General features: G+C 47.0%; 1 protein-coding gene across 4 annotated transcripts; it reads right to left on the reverse strand.

Moving 5' to 3' along the window:
• Positions 1-226: 226 nt before the first annotated feature.
• Positions 227-12251, reverse strand: Clk2 (CDC like kinase 2). Of its 4 annotated transcripts, none has more exons than XM_085678169.2 (13): positions 12088-12251; positions 9850-10019; positions 8240-8465; positions 7475-7559; positions 7059-7125; positions 6778-6894; positions 4134-4300; positions 3145-3239; positions 2096-2225; positions 1923-2005; positions 1684-1763; positions 1415-1505; positions 227-754 (listed from the first exon to the last, which is right to left on the reverse strand). In XM_085678169.2, the coding sequence occupies exons 2-13, from the start codon at positions 10017-10019 to the stop codon at positions 569-571; spliced, it is 1497 nt and encodes a 498-aa protein (XP_085534295.1). In that variant the 5' UTR covers positions 12088-12251; the 3' UTR covers positions 227-568. The 4 variants fall into 4 exon arrangements, with proteins under 4 accessions (XP_085534295.1, XP_085534294.1, XP_085534293.1 ...); XM_085678168.2 differs by having other exon boundaries at positions 7475-7562; XM_085678167.2 differs by having other exon boundaries at positions 8240-8468; positions 12088-12248.
• Between the last annotated feature and the right edge of the window lie 3338 nt (positions 12252-15589).

A 15589-nucleotide genomic window follows, 5' to 3' on the forward strand; every position in this document is an offset into this window, starting at 1 on the left:
GGGTCAAAGCTATTTCCCAACAGTAACTACTCCAGATCACACAACTTCTACCTGATTGTATCTATTTTAATCTTTACTACCTTCGAAAAGAAAGTGCATTTAAATTCATAGTCTTGGCTCTGATTTGGGACGGTAAAGAAGCTCTGCCTTCGTACCCAAATTCAGAATAGCTACTAGTCGTTTCACCCCCTTTACCCCAATACCCTTGATCCTCAAATTCCAGGGATGGGGGTCAGATGAAGCATTTATTTCACAAAGACTGTACAAAATCCCTTATAAAACATGGGGTAGACACCACCTGGTTACCTCACTCTGCCCCACATCAACTCCACATGAGAGGCAGATGCGGTTGGAAGAGTGTAAAGAGCAGTATATACAAGGCAGGAGTTGAAGTGGTAGGTACAAGTTCTGTCATATATACACTATTTCACATATTTACAGGTATAAAGGAGCCAAGGGCAGGAGAGAGGGTGAGTTCTGGCTCTGTTCTCTTGTATAAAAAAGCACCAGTGTCCTGGACTGGACACCCACTGCTACACAAGCAGCAGGAGGGTCCAAAGTCTGATTGTCACCGACTGATATCCCGACTGGAGTCCCACAACTTGGTGTTGGGTGGCTCAGTCCGAAGGCAGGCGAAGAAAGGGTGCTGGAGGGCTTCACCTAAGGTCAGCCGCTTAGCAGGTTCATACTCTAGCATGCTTTCAATCAGATCGAAGAGCTGGTGGTGTTCTTCTGCCTCTGAGGTCAGATATCGCTGGTGGAGGGCAGGAAGAAGGTAAAGCGGGCTGCCTGACAAACTTTTATTATTTTTCTTCCCTTTTCATTCTCCTTGTAAGTAAGATCTCTACAGAGCCCAGCTGTTCTGGAACTATGCACTGCAGCTGCCTCAGCACCCCAAGTGCTGGAATTGTAAGCCTGTGCCACCATCCCTAACTCTCTGCCTCCTTCATAGCCCTACCTTTCCTTTTGGGAAAAAGAACCAAGGCTCGGTTTGCATGCGATTTGAATGCTACCTTACCACAACCACACTATGACCAACCTACATTCCTACTAGCAGTGACTCCTTCATACTCGTTCAAAATTCTACTTGTATATATCCTTGTCAACTTCGTGAGTCTTCTTTAGTTCCACATTAAAGCATAAGCTCTTCAAAGTTGGCTTAATCTTTTCTGTCTGACCTAAAGAATCCAGGACATTGCTTTGGCTTGTGGTTGTCTCAAGGTTAGGCTATCCAACCTCTTTTGACTCTGTGAAACCATCCTCTCTTCTCTGTCCATTGTTGATCAAATTTTCTTTCAGTTTTCCATATTCCCTGTCCTAACCTCATGCTTATAAAATCATTCCAGGGGCAGACCACCCTAAGGAGGAAGCAACCTTTAGAGTGTGAACAACACATATCCCTATCTTGGCTCACCCGCAGTGGTTTGCAGTTCTCACGCACGTAGCGCCCAGCTGATGTGTTCTCATCCCAATCCAGGCGACCCCGATAAAAATATTTCTGTTTTCTAGAGGGGAAGGGGAAGTTGTTGCATCAGAAGGGTTCCCCTTTTATAAAATGCTTTCCCTTATTTAACCATGTGAAAGAAAGTGGGGACTCGGGGGCATCAACAAGAAAGGAAAATGATGTCCAACAGACAAATTCCATGGAGAGAAAAGGGCAAGCCCCTCCTGCTCAAGGTTCACCTTGTCTTTCGGATCATCCGAGAAGGGATAGGACCCAAGATCCTTTCCATCATGGCTAGATGTTCTCTGTTGTCATGGGTCTGGGAAACAAAGATAGATCTAATTATGGCACTCAGGAAGGAATGCTGGGGACTAGTTGCCAGATGGGCAATGTACAGGATTGCATAAGTATGCCCTCAGCAGATCAAGAAAACGGGCAGAAGAATGCCAGGTGGCCCGGTAATATCCCCACCACTTACCTGGAAGAGGGTGAAGCCAACGTAGTACTCAAAGATGATACAGCCTATGCTCCACACATCACATGGCTGTGACCAGCCCAACTCTGTGTGGTGAGGAGCAAGAGGTATTAAGATGCTTAGGACACTCTACCCTTCCATCACCTCACACACTGGGCAGCCCTGAGCTCCCTTACCAAGGATGACCTCTGGGGCCCGGTAATGGCGAGTGGAGACAATGGTGCTATGGTGTTCATGGTCAAAGGTGGCACTGCCGAAGTCTACCACCCGCACAGCTGTGCTCTTCACGCTGCGCTCATCTCGCTTCTAGGAGCAAAGCAGATGGGAATGAACCTGTCAGACTGAGATCCACAGGCTAAGGAGCTTTTCATTCTGGAAAATGTAGCCTTTCCCATATACCCAGGAAAATCTGGCTCCTGGTATTTTGTTATTGTATGTTGAAAACAGGATTTCACTATGTGCCATGTCAGGCTTTGAACCTGCAGCAATCCTCGTGCCTCAGAGCCTCCCAAGTACTGGGACTACAGGCTTGTGCCACCACACCAGCTCTTTCAGTAGTACTCTAAGAATAGGAAAGGAAGAAGACTAAGAAATGATTATGGAATAATATGGAAGTGTCTTAGGTCCTCAAGGACTAAAGTGTCTGGTGTACTGTTTTGGAAATCTGTAATATGTAGCAGAAAGTAAGGAGGGGGCTAGAGCGTTGGTTCAGTGGGTAAGAGCACTGGCTGCTCTTCCAGAGGTCCTGAGTTCAATTCCCAGCAACCACATGGCAGCTCACAACCATTTATAATGAGATCTGGTGCCCTCTTCTGGCCAGCATGTCTACCTGCAGGCAGAACACTGTATACCTAATAAATAAAATCTACCAAAAAACAAAACGAAACGAAACCAAACAACAAAAACAAAACAAAACCAAACCAGTGAGGAGGCCCTTTAGCACTGAGACTCAGGCTGTCCAGTAGGTTGTTTTCCTATTACACAGAATTGCACATCTGAAAAAGAGAGCGTGGACACTTCCATCCTATCAGAAAACTTTCCAAATTGTCTTTCAATTTAAGTCTCCTTAAACTGTTCCCTTTTAATTTATTGGGGGTACACTGGCTTTACCCAGTTGGAGCCAGACAGGGAGAAATTGGTCAAAGGGAGAACACATAGCTAACCAAAAGCCAATTGGCCCAGTTGCCTGCCCCTTTGGACAGAGGGTGGCCCTTGTTCATCTTACCTTCTCTAGGTTGTAGGTGAGTTCGTAGTCTGAATTCACAAACAGAATATTTTCAGGTTTGAGGTCCGTGTGTGTCAACTTGTTATCATGGAGGACTGCAGGGGAGAAGGCTAGATCAGGCTTGATCCAGGTGGCTAGTGCTAACTGCAGCAGCTGACCCCTGACTGAGTACCCAGGACAAAACTGGAGGCAGGCCAGACTCCACTGGGATTACTTTCTGCTCTGCAGTTAAATGATATGCCTGGTCTGAGCTCTATCCTGAGTAATAGAAAACGCACATATAGTTCATCTGATGGAAAAGCAGTGGCGTGTTACAAGTGGGAGTTTTTATTTGGTCTTGACTTTGAGCTATGTAATTATCAGACATTCTGCAAACTCAATTCATTAAAACTGTATCACTGCCGGGTGGTGGAGGCGCATGCACGCCTTTAATCCCAGCACTCGGGAGGCAGAGGTAGGCGGATCTCTATGAGTTCGAGGCCAGCCTGGTCTACAACAGCTAGTTCCAGGACAGGCTCCAAAGTTACAGAGAAATCCTGTCTCGAAAAACCAAAACCAAACCAAACCAAAAAAACAACCAAAAACAGCCAACCAAACAAACCCAAACTGTATCACTGTGAAGACGCAGAGGAACAATTACTCTGTATTCCGAGGCTGGTACCTCAGATGAACGATTCAGTCTTCTCCCGTGTGCTTTGTGTGAGTGAAGAGCGCCATTACACAAACCTAGGACTCCAGCAAGAGCACTTCTGTGCTTTTGTGTTTGCTGTGCAGCACTTCTCCAAGAAAGAAGGGATGAGAAGAAGACACTAAGTGCTGTGCTGTGAGTGTGGAGTGATGGGAAAGGCGTCCGTCAGAAGAGACGTCAGACAGTCTCGGGTGTGCAGGTACACTGACTGGTTAGGGGCTTGCCTAGCACACAAGTATACAGACGAAGTCTGATAGAAGAAAGCGCTGCCCCAGAGTCCGCCTCAGCCCACCCCACTCACACTTGACGGCCTGGCAGAGCTGGAAGGCCATGTGGCGCACTTGGTGGATGGGGTAGGGCAGGTAGTTGTTGTCTTTGAGGAAATCGAAGGTGCTAAGGCCCAGAAGCTCAAAGGAGATACACATGTGGCCATGGTAGTCAAACCAGTCAAACATCTGGACACAGAGGCTGGGGAAAGATAGGGCAAGTTGGATATCTAATAAGCTCCCAACAGCCCACCACCCCACCAAAAGGAAGGATTGCACGGTTGTTGATTCCAGTTGTATAAAAACATGCCAGTTAATATCACTAACAAAGGCTAGGAATGTAGTTCACTTGGTAGAATGCCTACTTAGCATGCACGCACAAGGCCCAAGGTTCCACCTGCAGCATTACATTTAACAGTTATGTTGACATGAACCTGCAATTTCAGCCCTGGGGAGGTGGAGGCAGGAGAATTGTAAGATCAAGGTCATCCTCAACTGCATAATGAGTTTGAGGTTTGCCTGCACATTTTTAAGTGATGCCCTGTCACTTAAAACAAAACAAAGCAAAACCAAAAACCACTACCTGCCAAACTCCTAAACATATTTTTGTATCATTTTAAGTAGTTCAAAACTCCTTTGGCTGGATTGGGGCTGAAATTCAGAAGACAGCACTTGCCTGTTATGCAAGAACTCATGATCGATCCCAACCCTCAAGGGAAAAAAAAAACCTATTTGTTAAGTGAGGTGTGGTGATGCACTCCTGCAGTTAGAGCACTCAGGAACTCAGAGGCAGGAGGATCACCATGAATTTGAAGACAGTTTGGGGTATGTAGTAAGACCCTGTGTCAAATAAACAAACAGTTCCCCCATCTCTATCTATTGAAGAGCTATTAACACTAAATTCCAAACAATCTGGATTCCCAATTAAGTCTGGATCTCACTATAGCCCAGTCTGACCTAGAAATTTATATGTAGCCCATCCTGGTCTCAAATTAATAAGCCACTATATCCCAGCTCTAATGCCAGAAATTTACTATCAGCCACTGTGATGCCCAAGTTTATATTTACTGTTTTGTTAAATCTTATTTGGGCTGGGAATACAACTCAGTTGGTAAAGTACTTGCCTAGCATGCACAGAAGTTTAATACTTGACACCACATAAAACTAGGTGTGGTGGTACACTTCTATAATCCTAGATGAAGGCAAGAGGATTAAGAATTCAAGGTTAGGGGCTGGTGAGATGGCCCAGTGGTTAAGAGCACTGACTGCTCCTCCAGAGGACCCGGGTTCAATTCCCAGCACCCACATGGCAGCTCACAACTGTCTGTATGTAGTTCCAGTTCAAGAGAATCTGACATCATTATACCAATGCGCATGAAATAAAGTTAAATAAAGTTTAAAAAAAAAAGAATTCAAGGTTATCCTTGCCTTTGGCTACAAAATTGAGTAGAAGCTAGCCTGGGCTACAATGAGATACTGCCTAAAAAACAAACAAAACAACCAAGCCTTTGCATAACAAGTTTATGCAATGCTTAGTCTATGTACCGTGTGAACCACATAGATGCCACGGTCTCAACAAAGTTCTAGAGTCTGCTACTCTTCAGTTAGCACTCAGGACCACTAAGGGTCTGCTACTACAAGCCCATTGCATTTTTTAATTTATTTGTAATTAGGTGTGAGTTATGGGCATGAGACTGCAGATTTTTGAGGAGGCCAGAGATGCTAGATTTCCTGAGAGCTATTTTTTGTTTTGTTTTTTGAGACAGGGCTTCTCTGCATGGCGTTGGCTGTCTTAGAACTCACTATGTACACCAGGTTGGCTGCCAACCTTTGCCTCTACTGGGATTAAATCATGTGCCACCACTGCCTGGCTCCTGTAGTTATTGTGAGTTTTTATATGGGTACTGGAAACTAAACTCCAGTCCTACCCAATGGCAGTATACACTCTTAACTACTGAGTGACCTCTCTAGCCCTAGTCTCAAACATCTGATTCTCCTGCCTCAGTTTCCTGAACAAATTTTGTGTCTGTATGTTATACTGGGGTTTGAATTTAGGACTCTGTAAGATAGCTGGCTGGCACTCCATCTCTGGGTTACATCTCCAGCACCTTTTTCACTTGTGAGAACTCAGGCTTGCTCTGCAGCCCAGGCAGGCTTTGTGCTCCCCTTCTGTCTCTCCCTCTTCTCCCTCTTCTCCCAAGTGGCTAGGATTAGAAGCCTGCATCATCAGTAGTGATGTTCATCACTGCCAGGGGCACGCCCAGATTACAGAGCAATCTAAATGTGATAAAGACAAACGGGGTGATTAAAGATTGCCACAGGCCCATCCTACTGGTCTCCTACTCTCATGTGATCAAAAATTGAATGGGTTGGGTGTGGTGGCACACGTCTTTAATCTCAGCACTCAGGAGGCAGAGGCAGGAGGATTTCTGCAAGCTCAAGACCAGCCTGGTCTGTAAGGAGGTTTGAGGCCAGCAAGAACCACACAGAAAAACGATGTCTAAAAAAAGAAAGGAAAGAAGGAAAGAAAGGAAGGAAGGAAGGAAGAAAAAGAAAGGAAAAGAAAAGGAAAGAAAAGAATGGACACGAAGGTCTATATTCTCCCGCCTGCCTAGCCCTGTCTGGAGTCTTCTGGAGATGGAGCCCCTTAGCTCCACACACACGCCTTTGCCTGCTTACTTCTTGTTGTCGGGGTCTTTCTCATTGATTTTCTCTAGCACGTTGATTTCTAGTCGGGCTGCTTCCTTGTACTTCTCCACATTCTTAATGATCTTCAGGGCAACTCTTGCTCCGCCCCTGTAGGTCAACAGGGGAGGCTTTTGTAGGGTTCAAGAACATCTCAGACTGACTGGGTCAGTGTAGTACTAAGAAATTCTGTCTGTCTAAACTACCAACAATTTGATGCCCTCATAATCTTCCATGTCTAACAGATGTGGAGTAAGCAGCAGGCCAGCGGTTACCTGCGATGGTCCACACACTGCACGACGCGGCCAAAGGTCCCTTCTCCTAAGGTGCTTACAATTTCATCTGAAACGAAAGAAAGCAGGGTCGGGGAGAGGGAGGGAGAAAAGGGGGGAATGAGATGAGCTGGAAGGAAATAGGGCACAGCAGCCTGGGGTGAGGAGATGAAGGAAGGGGGAACAGACACAGATGGCTGCAGGGGAAGAAAACCCCTGTGTGACTCCCACCACCTTTAACCCAGGGGCCATGAGAGCTGGGAGCAGACAACAGTCAATTCTCAACAGCAACTCAAACCACCCAGATGAGCAACACCACTGAGAAAAGGCAAAAGAGGCTGTGACTTGGGTTGGCATGGGACGTTAGGATGACTATGGGACCATTACAGGCTATAGGATTGTTACGATTTGGCTTGTACATCGCTCTTGTAGCCAGTCCCCGACGTGGTAGATGAGGTGGCCCTCAGCGTCGTCTTCTACACTCTTGGCTCTCCGGCTGCTGTGCTGCTGTCGGGGGGTGGGGGGGGTCGGAGCAAGCCAGGTGTCGGATCGGGGGCCGAAGGGAGTCGGGGTGGGTGGTGGAGGGGTCACCGGTCACAGGCGCCCAGCCAGGGGGGACAGACGATGATGGGGGACAGTGGAAGGGAACACGTCAGATGCGGTAAGGCGGATTGGTGTGAGAAGAGAGAGCGGCGCATAATCCCAAGTTCCCAAACCCAAATCAGGACAGGGAGAAGGCACAGGCAGAGCAGAAAATGTTGATGATGTTGCCAGTGTTACCCACAACCCCATGCTCTATGAAGCACCCTTCTAGGCAGATGCAGTCTTCCCCTGCCCCCCAACCCAAACTCGCCTGCTGAGGGGCCACAGAGCCCAGGGCTTGGGAGATACAGGCCTTAAAAAAAACAAGGTCCTCATAAAAAATAGAGGCCTCTGGGCAGAGTAGCTGCTCCCAACACAAGCGCAACTTATCACTTAGGGCATAAATGTCCCATGCCCTTCTGTCTCCAAAGTAAATCTGAGGCCCCTCGAGAGTCGGAGAGCTCCCAAGATAGGCACACTTGGTACCCACTCCAATGTTCATGCTTCAAAACATGAATGAGAATAAGGGGACATTTTAACGATCAGGGTCCCTGAGGGACTGAAAAAGAATAGAGAGAGTAAAGGTCTGGGCTGGCACTCACTGAAGATGAGCGGCTGAACGTGCGGCTACGTCTCCTCCGCCGCCTGTGCTTCCTCCGGCTGCTGCGCTGGCTTCGGTAACTGCTGTTCTCCCGATGGTACTCATAGGAATGCCGAAAGTCTGTGTCATAGTAGGCCTCGGCTCGATCCCGGCTGTAGTCATTGCGTCTGTAGCTGCCGCAGTACCGCCGGTCATAAACCCGCCGGTCAGATGAGTGATCATCATAACTGCTGTTGGATAACAAACACCCGTAAGGTCCAGGCTACATTTCCTGTCACACCATGCGACAAGGTCCTATCTTAGAAAAAGAAGAACCATAGGAGTAACATGACGAAGCACCTGCAGACATCCTCTGGGGCCTCTTCCTGTCTAATGACACAGAACCAAGAACCCGCCTGCTCTCTAACGTTTCCAGATGAAATGTGGCCTTGCTCTAATCCAACCCACTCCACAAATTTTTTAAAATTTATTTTTATTTTATGTGCATTGGTGTTTTGCTGTATGAATGTCTCTGTGAGAGTGTCAAATCTCCTGAAACTGGAGTTCTAGACAGCAGGGAACCTCCATATGGGTGCTGGGAATTGAACATGGGTCCTCTGAAGAACAGTCAGTGCTCTTAGCTACTGAATCATCTCTCCAGTCCCACCACTGAACCATTAAACCCCGCAGACCTCACTTTCAGGTTAGCTCATGAGCTCTCCTTAGCTGTTAGTATACGACATGCACTTCTTGCCATATACTAACAGCCATATTTCGACCACCGATTCTCATTTGTCCCACCAGGCCAGTTTAGGTGTCCCTTTCTCACAGGGCTCTCCATGAGTCAGGCATGGTGGCACACACCACTAATACCAGGGCTCCAGTTGGGGAGACAGGCACATCTGTGTGAGTTCTAGGCCAGTCAGGGCTACACAGTGATACCCTGTCTCAGGAACAAAAGGAAACAGGCTAAAGAAATAGCTCGTTCTCTTTCAGAGAACCTGGGTTTGATTTCCATTACCCACAGGGAAGTCCACAACCATCTGTAACTCCAGTTCCAAGGGATTCCATACCCTCCTTCTTCTGGTGCTGAGGGCAGCAGGGATGCATGTAACATAAGACAGATATGGAGGCAAAACACTCACATAAAATTTAAGAAGGGGAAAAAAGTAAGTTTCGTCTTAATTGCACACATCCAGACCCATTCCAACAAAACCTGGTGGGTGCAGCTTCCCTCCCTAAGTACTTCCTCTACCATCTTTCAAAAAAAAAAATCTTTGGAGAGTTTCACTGGCTTCAAACTCAGTATGAAGTCCAAAGACGCCTTGAACTGATCCTGCCTCATCATTCCAAGTACTGGAAGTGTCTGTCTGTCTGTCTATCTACCTACCTATCTATCTAGATATATAGATATAGATATCATCAACACTTTTTTTTTTTTGTAATGCCAGGAAGTGAACCAAGGACCAAATGCATGTTAGGTACATGCTCTACCACAGAAGTACATACCTAGCCGCATGTCACTTTTGGCCAGCTGCTTAGCCCACTGGCTTCAGCATATAACCAGTCAACATTTATTGAATGAACAAAAAACCTGTGACCTGGAATCAGTCTCTCTTCCCAAGGGCTCACCTTCGGGACCGAACGTGATAGCTGTCCTCCCTCCGCCGCCGCCTTGTCCGGTCACTGCTACTTGACCAGGAGCGACTTCTTCTTCGCTTATGCTTTCGGCTCCGATAGTGTTCGTGATAACTCCCCCGGCTACCGCGCTCTGAGGAATGGTACCTTCGGGGATGAGGCATCTGGGAGGGAAGGAAAAGCAGAATGGTAAGGACCATTCTGAGTGTTCAGAAACATCCTCTGGGACTGCAGACTTCTAAAGACACAAAGCTGCCTTCTTATGCTTTCTAGTACACAGATTTCTCTGTCTTTGTGTCTACAACTTTCTTTTACAGACTACACAACCACCTACAAATTCTGGCTAAAAAGTCAAGAAAGTCAAATTCAATTGCTCTACCTCAAACATGACTCCATGAAGACCTTCAGGTCTGAGCCAGTTCGTGACAGGTAACAAGTATGAGACTGATAAACACTGCCACAGTACATCCCTGCAGCAATCTATGTGCCGCTGTGCCCTCCAGAGTTCTTCACAAGCAAACAGAATACAGCTTTAGTTTACACAGCTGTTTTAGTTATCAACACAGGCCTTACCCCCTCCCGCATTCCTCCATTAGGAGTAGTACTACAAGGGCGGGAATTCAGTTCGAGGGACCAGGGTGTGGTCCTATAAATGTCTCTCACACGTCTGGCCAGATCTCTGACAAAGCTGTGGAACAGCACCCACCACAAAGTGGCTGTCCATCTGTATATTCCCTACCACCCCTGTACTTACTAGGTAGAAAATAACTGGGTTTCTCCTCTTTTGACATTTCAAGACAGGGTTTCTCTGTAATTCTGGCCCTCCTGGAACTCTGTGTAGACCAGGCTGGCCTCGAACTTAAGAGAGCCAAATGCTAAGATTCAAAGTGTGTGTCAGCAAGCTTGACTCCTTTTCCCCCCTGAGACAAGGCCTTTTTATATAAATATGGCTGGCCTAGAACATGCTATACAGGCCTGGCTGAACTGGAACTCAGAGATCTTCCTAGTCTCTGGTCTTGGATGAAACTACACTTGTTTTCTTTTTTCTTTTCTTTTCTTTTTTTTTGTGTGTGTGTATGAAGTGTGACCTAACATATCCTAGGTTGTCCTCAATTTTTTTTTGTTTTTCGAGACAGGGTTTCTCTGTAGCTTTGGAGCCTGTCCTGGAACTAGCTCTTGTAGACCAGGCTGGTCTCGAACTCATAGATATCCGCCTGTCTCTGCCTCATGAGTGCTGGGATTAAAGGCATGTGCCACCACGCCCAGCTTGTCCTCAATTTTGCTGGCTACCTAGGACGGCCTTGAATCCTCCTACCTTCTCTTCCAAGAGAAGAATTTACAGAGCAGCCCCAGGACGTCTGGCTTTACACAGCTGGTGAGATCAACCCAGAGCTTCATGCATGCTAGTGAGAACCACCATATCAACTGAGCTACACCCCCAACCTAATAACTAGTTTTTAGCTAACATAACTAATAACTGGGCCTCCATTAAATAAAACTGGACTGGTTAGGGTTCATAAGTAATTTTTTGGTCAAAGGGAGCAAAATCACTCTTACACTCCAGAAAAGCAAAGGACAAGCTCAGTAGAATGAATCTCAGGTACAGTTTTGGCCTAGGACTGAGAACATGAGGTTTGCAGGTTTAACTCCAACATCTGGCTGCCATTCTGGGCCACTTCCTCCCAACCTCCTTAAATTAAGAAAGGTGACCTACAGTGCACTGGCCTGAAGTGGCTGGCAAAACAAGAAGATGGAAGCAGGAGCCTTTCCTAGGTAACTCAATCTTGACTAACTTAATTAACATAAATGCTATCTCACTTCGGACACCCTATCAACAAAGTCACTTGGGTCCTTCCTAGAAAAGCGAATCCAGTCTACTTTCTCAACTCCTAAATCTTGCTTCCCCCTTTCTTACGCAGAAAACGCTGGATAATTCCCTGGAGTCTAACTCTTCCTGTTCAAGCAACACTTCTCGGTTCCAATTAAACCCTTGGTCCAACTTTTGCACGTCTGGGACCGCTCCTGTCCCTACCTCATCACTTCTACGGCTCCCTCCAAGTTTACTATAGGTCTCGTCGCTACACCGAAGCGGTCGGCCTCCCTCCCTCTTATCGCGCTACTACTCAGCTACTTCCAGAGCCCAACATTCCTAATTTCGCCTCATCCCGTCGCCGCCCGTCTGGTGGTAGCCATCTTTCCGAGGACCCAAGGTCCGTCAGCCCGCGCGCTCACCGTTCTGGCGGCGAGGCCCGTGCGCTTGTCCCACAGGAAGTCCGTGATGGCGGCGGCACTGCGGCCGGAGTCCCGGCACCCCCGCGGCGACGAAGTGCGGCTCCACCCCCCAACCCGGGGCCCCGGGACCTCCCGCCCCGTTCCCGGGCTCTGCTCCAGTCCCGCCCGCCCGGGCTCCGTCCCCGCCCCCAGGATCCGCTCGGCGCCTCTCGCACCGCCCCCGCCCGGGGCCCGATCCCAGCTCGGTCTCCGGCTCTGGCCTCTCCGCTCCGCCGCCGCTGCCGTGAGCGAGCGCGCACGCACGCACGTACGCACGCACGTCTTGCGTCACTTCCCAGGTTCTGATGGGGCTCCGCCCTCGCACACCCGGTCCTTTTCGGTGGTGTGTGCCTCAGCTTCACCAGCACCCGCGGGAGTCCGCGAAGCTCTGGGAGCGCCTGTTGTTTCGGGTCGGGTGGCACTAGGAGCTTGTCACGTGTTTGTTGCCCTGTACGCATCTTATCCTTCTCCATGCCTCCTTCTTGCTCTTCACTTGAAGACATTTGTGGCTTATTTAATACTGGAGGTTTAAGGAAAGGAATGCTAATTACATTGTATCACTACTAGGCAAACGACTCCAGTTAGGCTTTATGAAGTCAGATTCTTCAAACATAGCTTGAAAATACATCCTCCTGCTGCTCAAGGCCAGCAAGGAGAGGTCCCGCTTTGTCCTTCACAAAAGTCATTTATGTTTGGGGCAGTTGCATGACCAGGCAAGAAGGGGAGAATTAGGGACCAGAATGGGGAACCATGATGTTTTAGCTAATTTGTATTAAGTGAAATTTTATTGAATCTTCTCTGTGTTTTTAGATTTATTTTTAATTATTTGTCTGTACAAGATCTGAGTGAATTGTGAGCATGGGGGACCTTGGGGGAAGACTGAAGGGGAGAGGGGAGAGGCAAGGAGGAGAGCAGAGAAAAATGTAGAGCTCAGTAAATATCAATATAAAATAAATAAATTTATTATGTAAAAAAATTATTTGTCTGTAGCAGGGTATGTGTATGTCAGTACAGGTAGTCATGGTGGTCAGAAGAGGGCATTGGATGCCCTGGACCTGGAATTCTAGGCAGTTGTGAACTGTTCGATGTGGGTGCGAGGTTCTCCAGAAGAGCAGTTCGAACTCCTAACCACTGAGCTATCTCTCCAGCCCCAGTTTATTAAATATTAAAAAAGAACAAGCTAAGCATGGCAACTAATGCCCATAATGCCAGCTCTTAGAAGGCTGAGGCAGGAGAATTTGAAAAAAATTCAAGGCCAGTGTGATATTGACTCAATAATAAACTAGCTCAGGGTGTGGCTCAGTTGGTGGAGTAGTTGCCTATTATCCAGGATGCCCTGGCTGGAGAGCCACATGGACAATGGGAAGTAGAGGCAGGAGAATCAGTGATTCAAGGTTATCTTTAGCAGCCAGGCAGTAGTGGCGCACTCCTTTAATACAAGCACTCTGGAGGCAGAGGCAAGCCTTGGTCTACAAGAACTAGTTCCAGGACAGGTTCCAAAGCTACAGAGAAACCTTGTCTCAGGGGGAAAAAAAAGTTATCTTTGACTATGTAATGAGTTTAAAGCTCTCCTAGGGATACTTGAGATTCTGTCTAAAAACAAACTATTTACTTATCTATCTAATCTATCTGAGGAGCTGGAGAGGGAGAGATAGCTCAGCAGTTAAGAACAGCACTGGCTGCCTCTCCAAAAGACCTGGGTTCATTTCCCAGCACACACATGGTGGCTCATATCAGCCTTGTAACTCCAGTTCCTATACATTGAACACTCTTCAGGCTTCTTTCAGGCATTGCATGTAGTATACAGATACACATACAAGCCAAAATACCCAGGCACATAAAAAATAAAAATAAATATGTATTTTTTTAAAAACAGGAAGGAGAAAACAACACTATATAAAGGAGTTTAGAAATTGCCAGAAAGGAGAATTCTGAAGGAAAACAACCCTCGGTTAATAAGCACATTAATGTTAAGGAAAATCAGAGAATAGTCAACTGGAGATTAGACTAATTAGCCAGAAATAGTTTAGAAATTCCCTATGAAAAGAGAGGCAGGCCTGATGGCTCACACCTTTAATTCCAGCACTCTAGAAACAGAGGCAGGCAGATCTCCATGAGTTCAAGACTAGCATGATCTGCATGATTTTGAAGATAACCAGGGCCACATAAAAAGACCTATTTGAAAAGGTGTGTGTGTGTGTGTGTGTTTGTGTGCGCGCGCGCATGTGCGCGCGAAGAATTTGGAAAAGCAATTTAATTTCCTTCTCAGGGAGACATTTCCAGGTCATTTTCACCAAGCATTTACTGACTGCTCACTATGAGCCCAGCATTGTACCCAGCACAAGTGTCTTTTCCTGAGAACTTCAGTCTGATGTTCTGAGGCCACAGACCTGTAAATAAATAATGGAGTCCAGGCATGATAGCAGAGGCAGGTGGATCTCTGTGAGTTCCAGTCTACATTGTATCCCATGCCAGCCAAGGTTGAACACTAAGACACTGTATAAAAACATGACAAGAACTGGTGTAAAGAGTGCTGCCCAGAGCTGGAGAGATGGCTCAACAGTTACAGCACTGACTGACCGTCCAGAGGTCCTGGGTTCAATTCCCAGCATTCACCTGGCAGCTCACAACTGTCTGTTACTCCAGGTCTAGGGGCCCTGACACCCTCACTCAGACACGCATGCAAGCAAAACACCATTGTACATAAAATAGTACTGCCCTATCTGCTCTTAGAAAGCTCTAGTCTAGGGCTGGAGAGATGGCTCAGCGGTTAGGAGCACTGGATGTTCTTCCAGAGGTCCTGAGTTCAATTCCCAGCAACCACATGGTGGCTCACAACCATCTGAAATGAGATCTGGCGCTCTCTTCTGGCGTGCGGGCTGGCGTGCGGGCATACATGCAGACAGAACACTGTATTCATAATAAAAATAAATAAATAAATCTTAAAAAAAAAAGAAAAGAAAAAGAAAGCTCTAGCCCAGCTGGGCGGTGGTGGCACACGCAGCATTCCAGCACTCAGGAGACAGCACTCAGGAGACAGAGGCAGGTGGATCTCTGTGACTTCAAGGCCAACCTGGTCTACAAGAGCTAGTTCCAGGACAGGCTCCAAAGCTATAGAGAAAAACAAAAAACAAACAAAAAAAAAAAAAAGAAAAGAAAAGAAAGAAAGAAAGCTCTAGCCTAGACTGAGGGGAAAAATAAGAATGGAATGTGAACACACTGTGTTTCAGAGGAGGTAAGGAGGTGTGATGGTGTGATGGGAATCAGCTGCTGGAAAGAGATTGAAAGAAAATAACAAGCAGAACAGTATTTCTAAAGGCCCAGAGACAGCGGGAGAAGGTACTCCACCAACTGCTGCTTGGCTTTTAAGAAAAAGATGACTAAATTATTTCAGAAAGCGTATGTTTTGTTTTAGACGTGAATTCTAGCTCAGGCTGGCCTTGAACTCCTGATCTTCCTGCCT

The sequence above is a fragment of the Myodes glareolus genome, chromosome 17 (genome assembly GCF_982192425.1).
Source record: "Myodes glareolus chromosome 17, mMyoGla1.1, whole genome shotgun sequence".
Lineage (NCBI taxonomy): Eukaryota > Metazoa > Chordata > Mammalia > Rodentia > Cricetidae > Myodes > Myodes glareolus.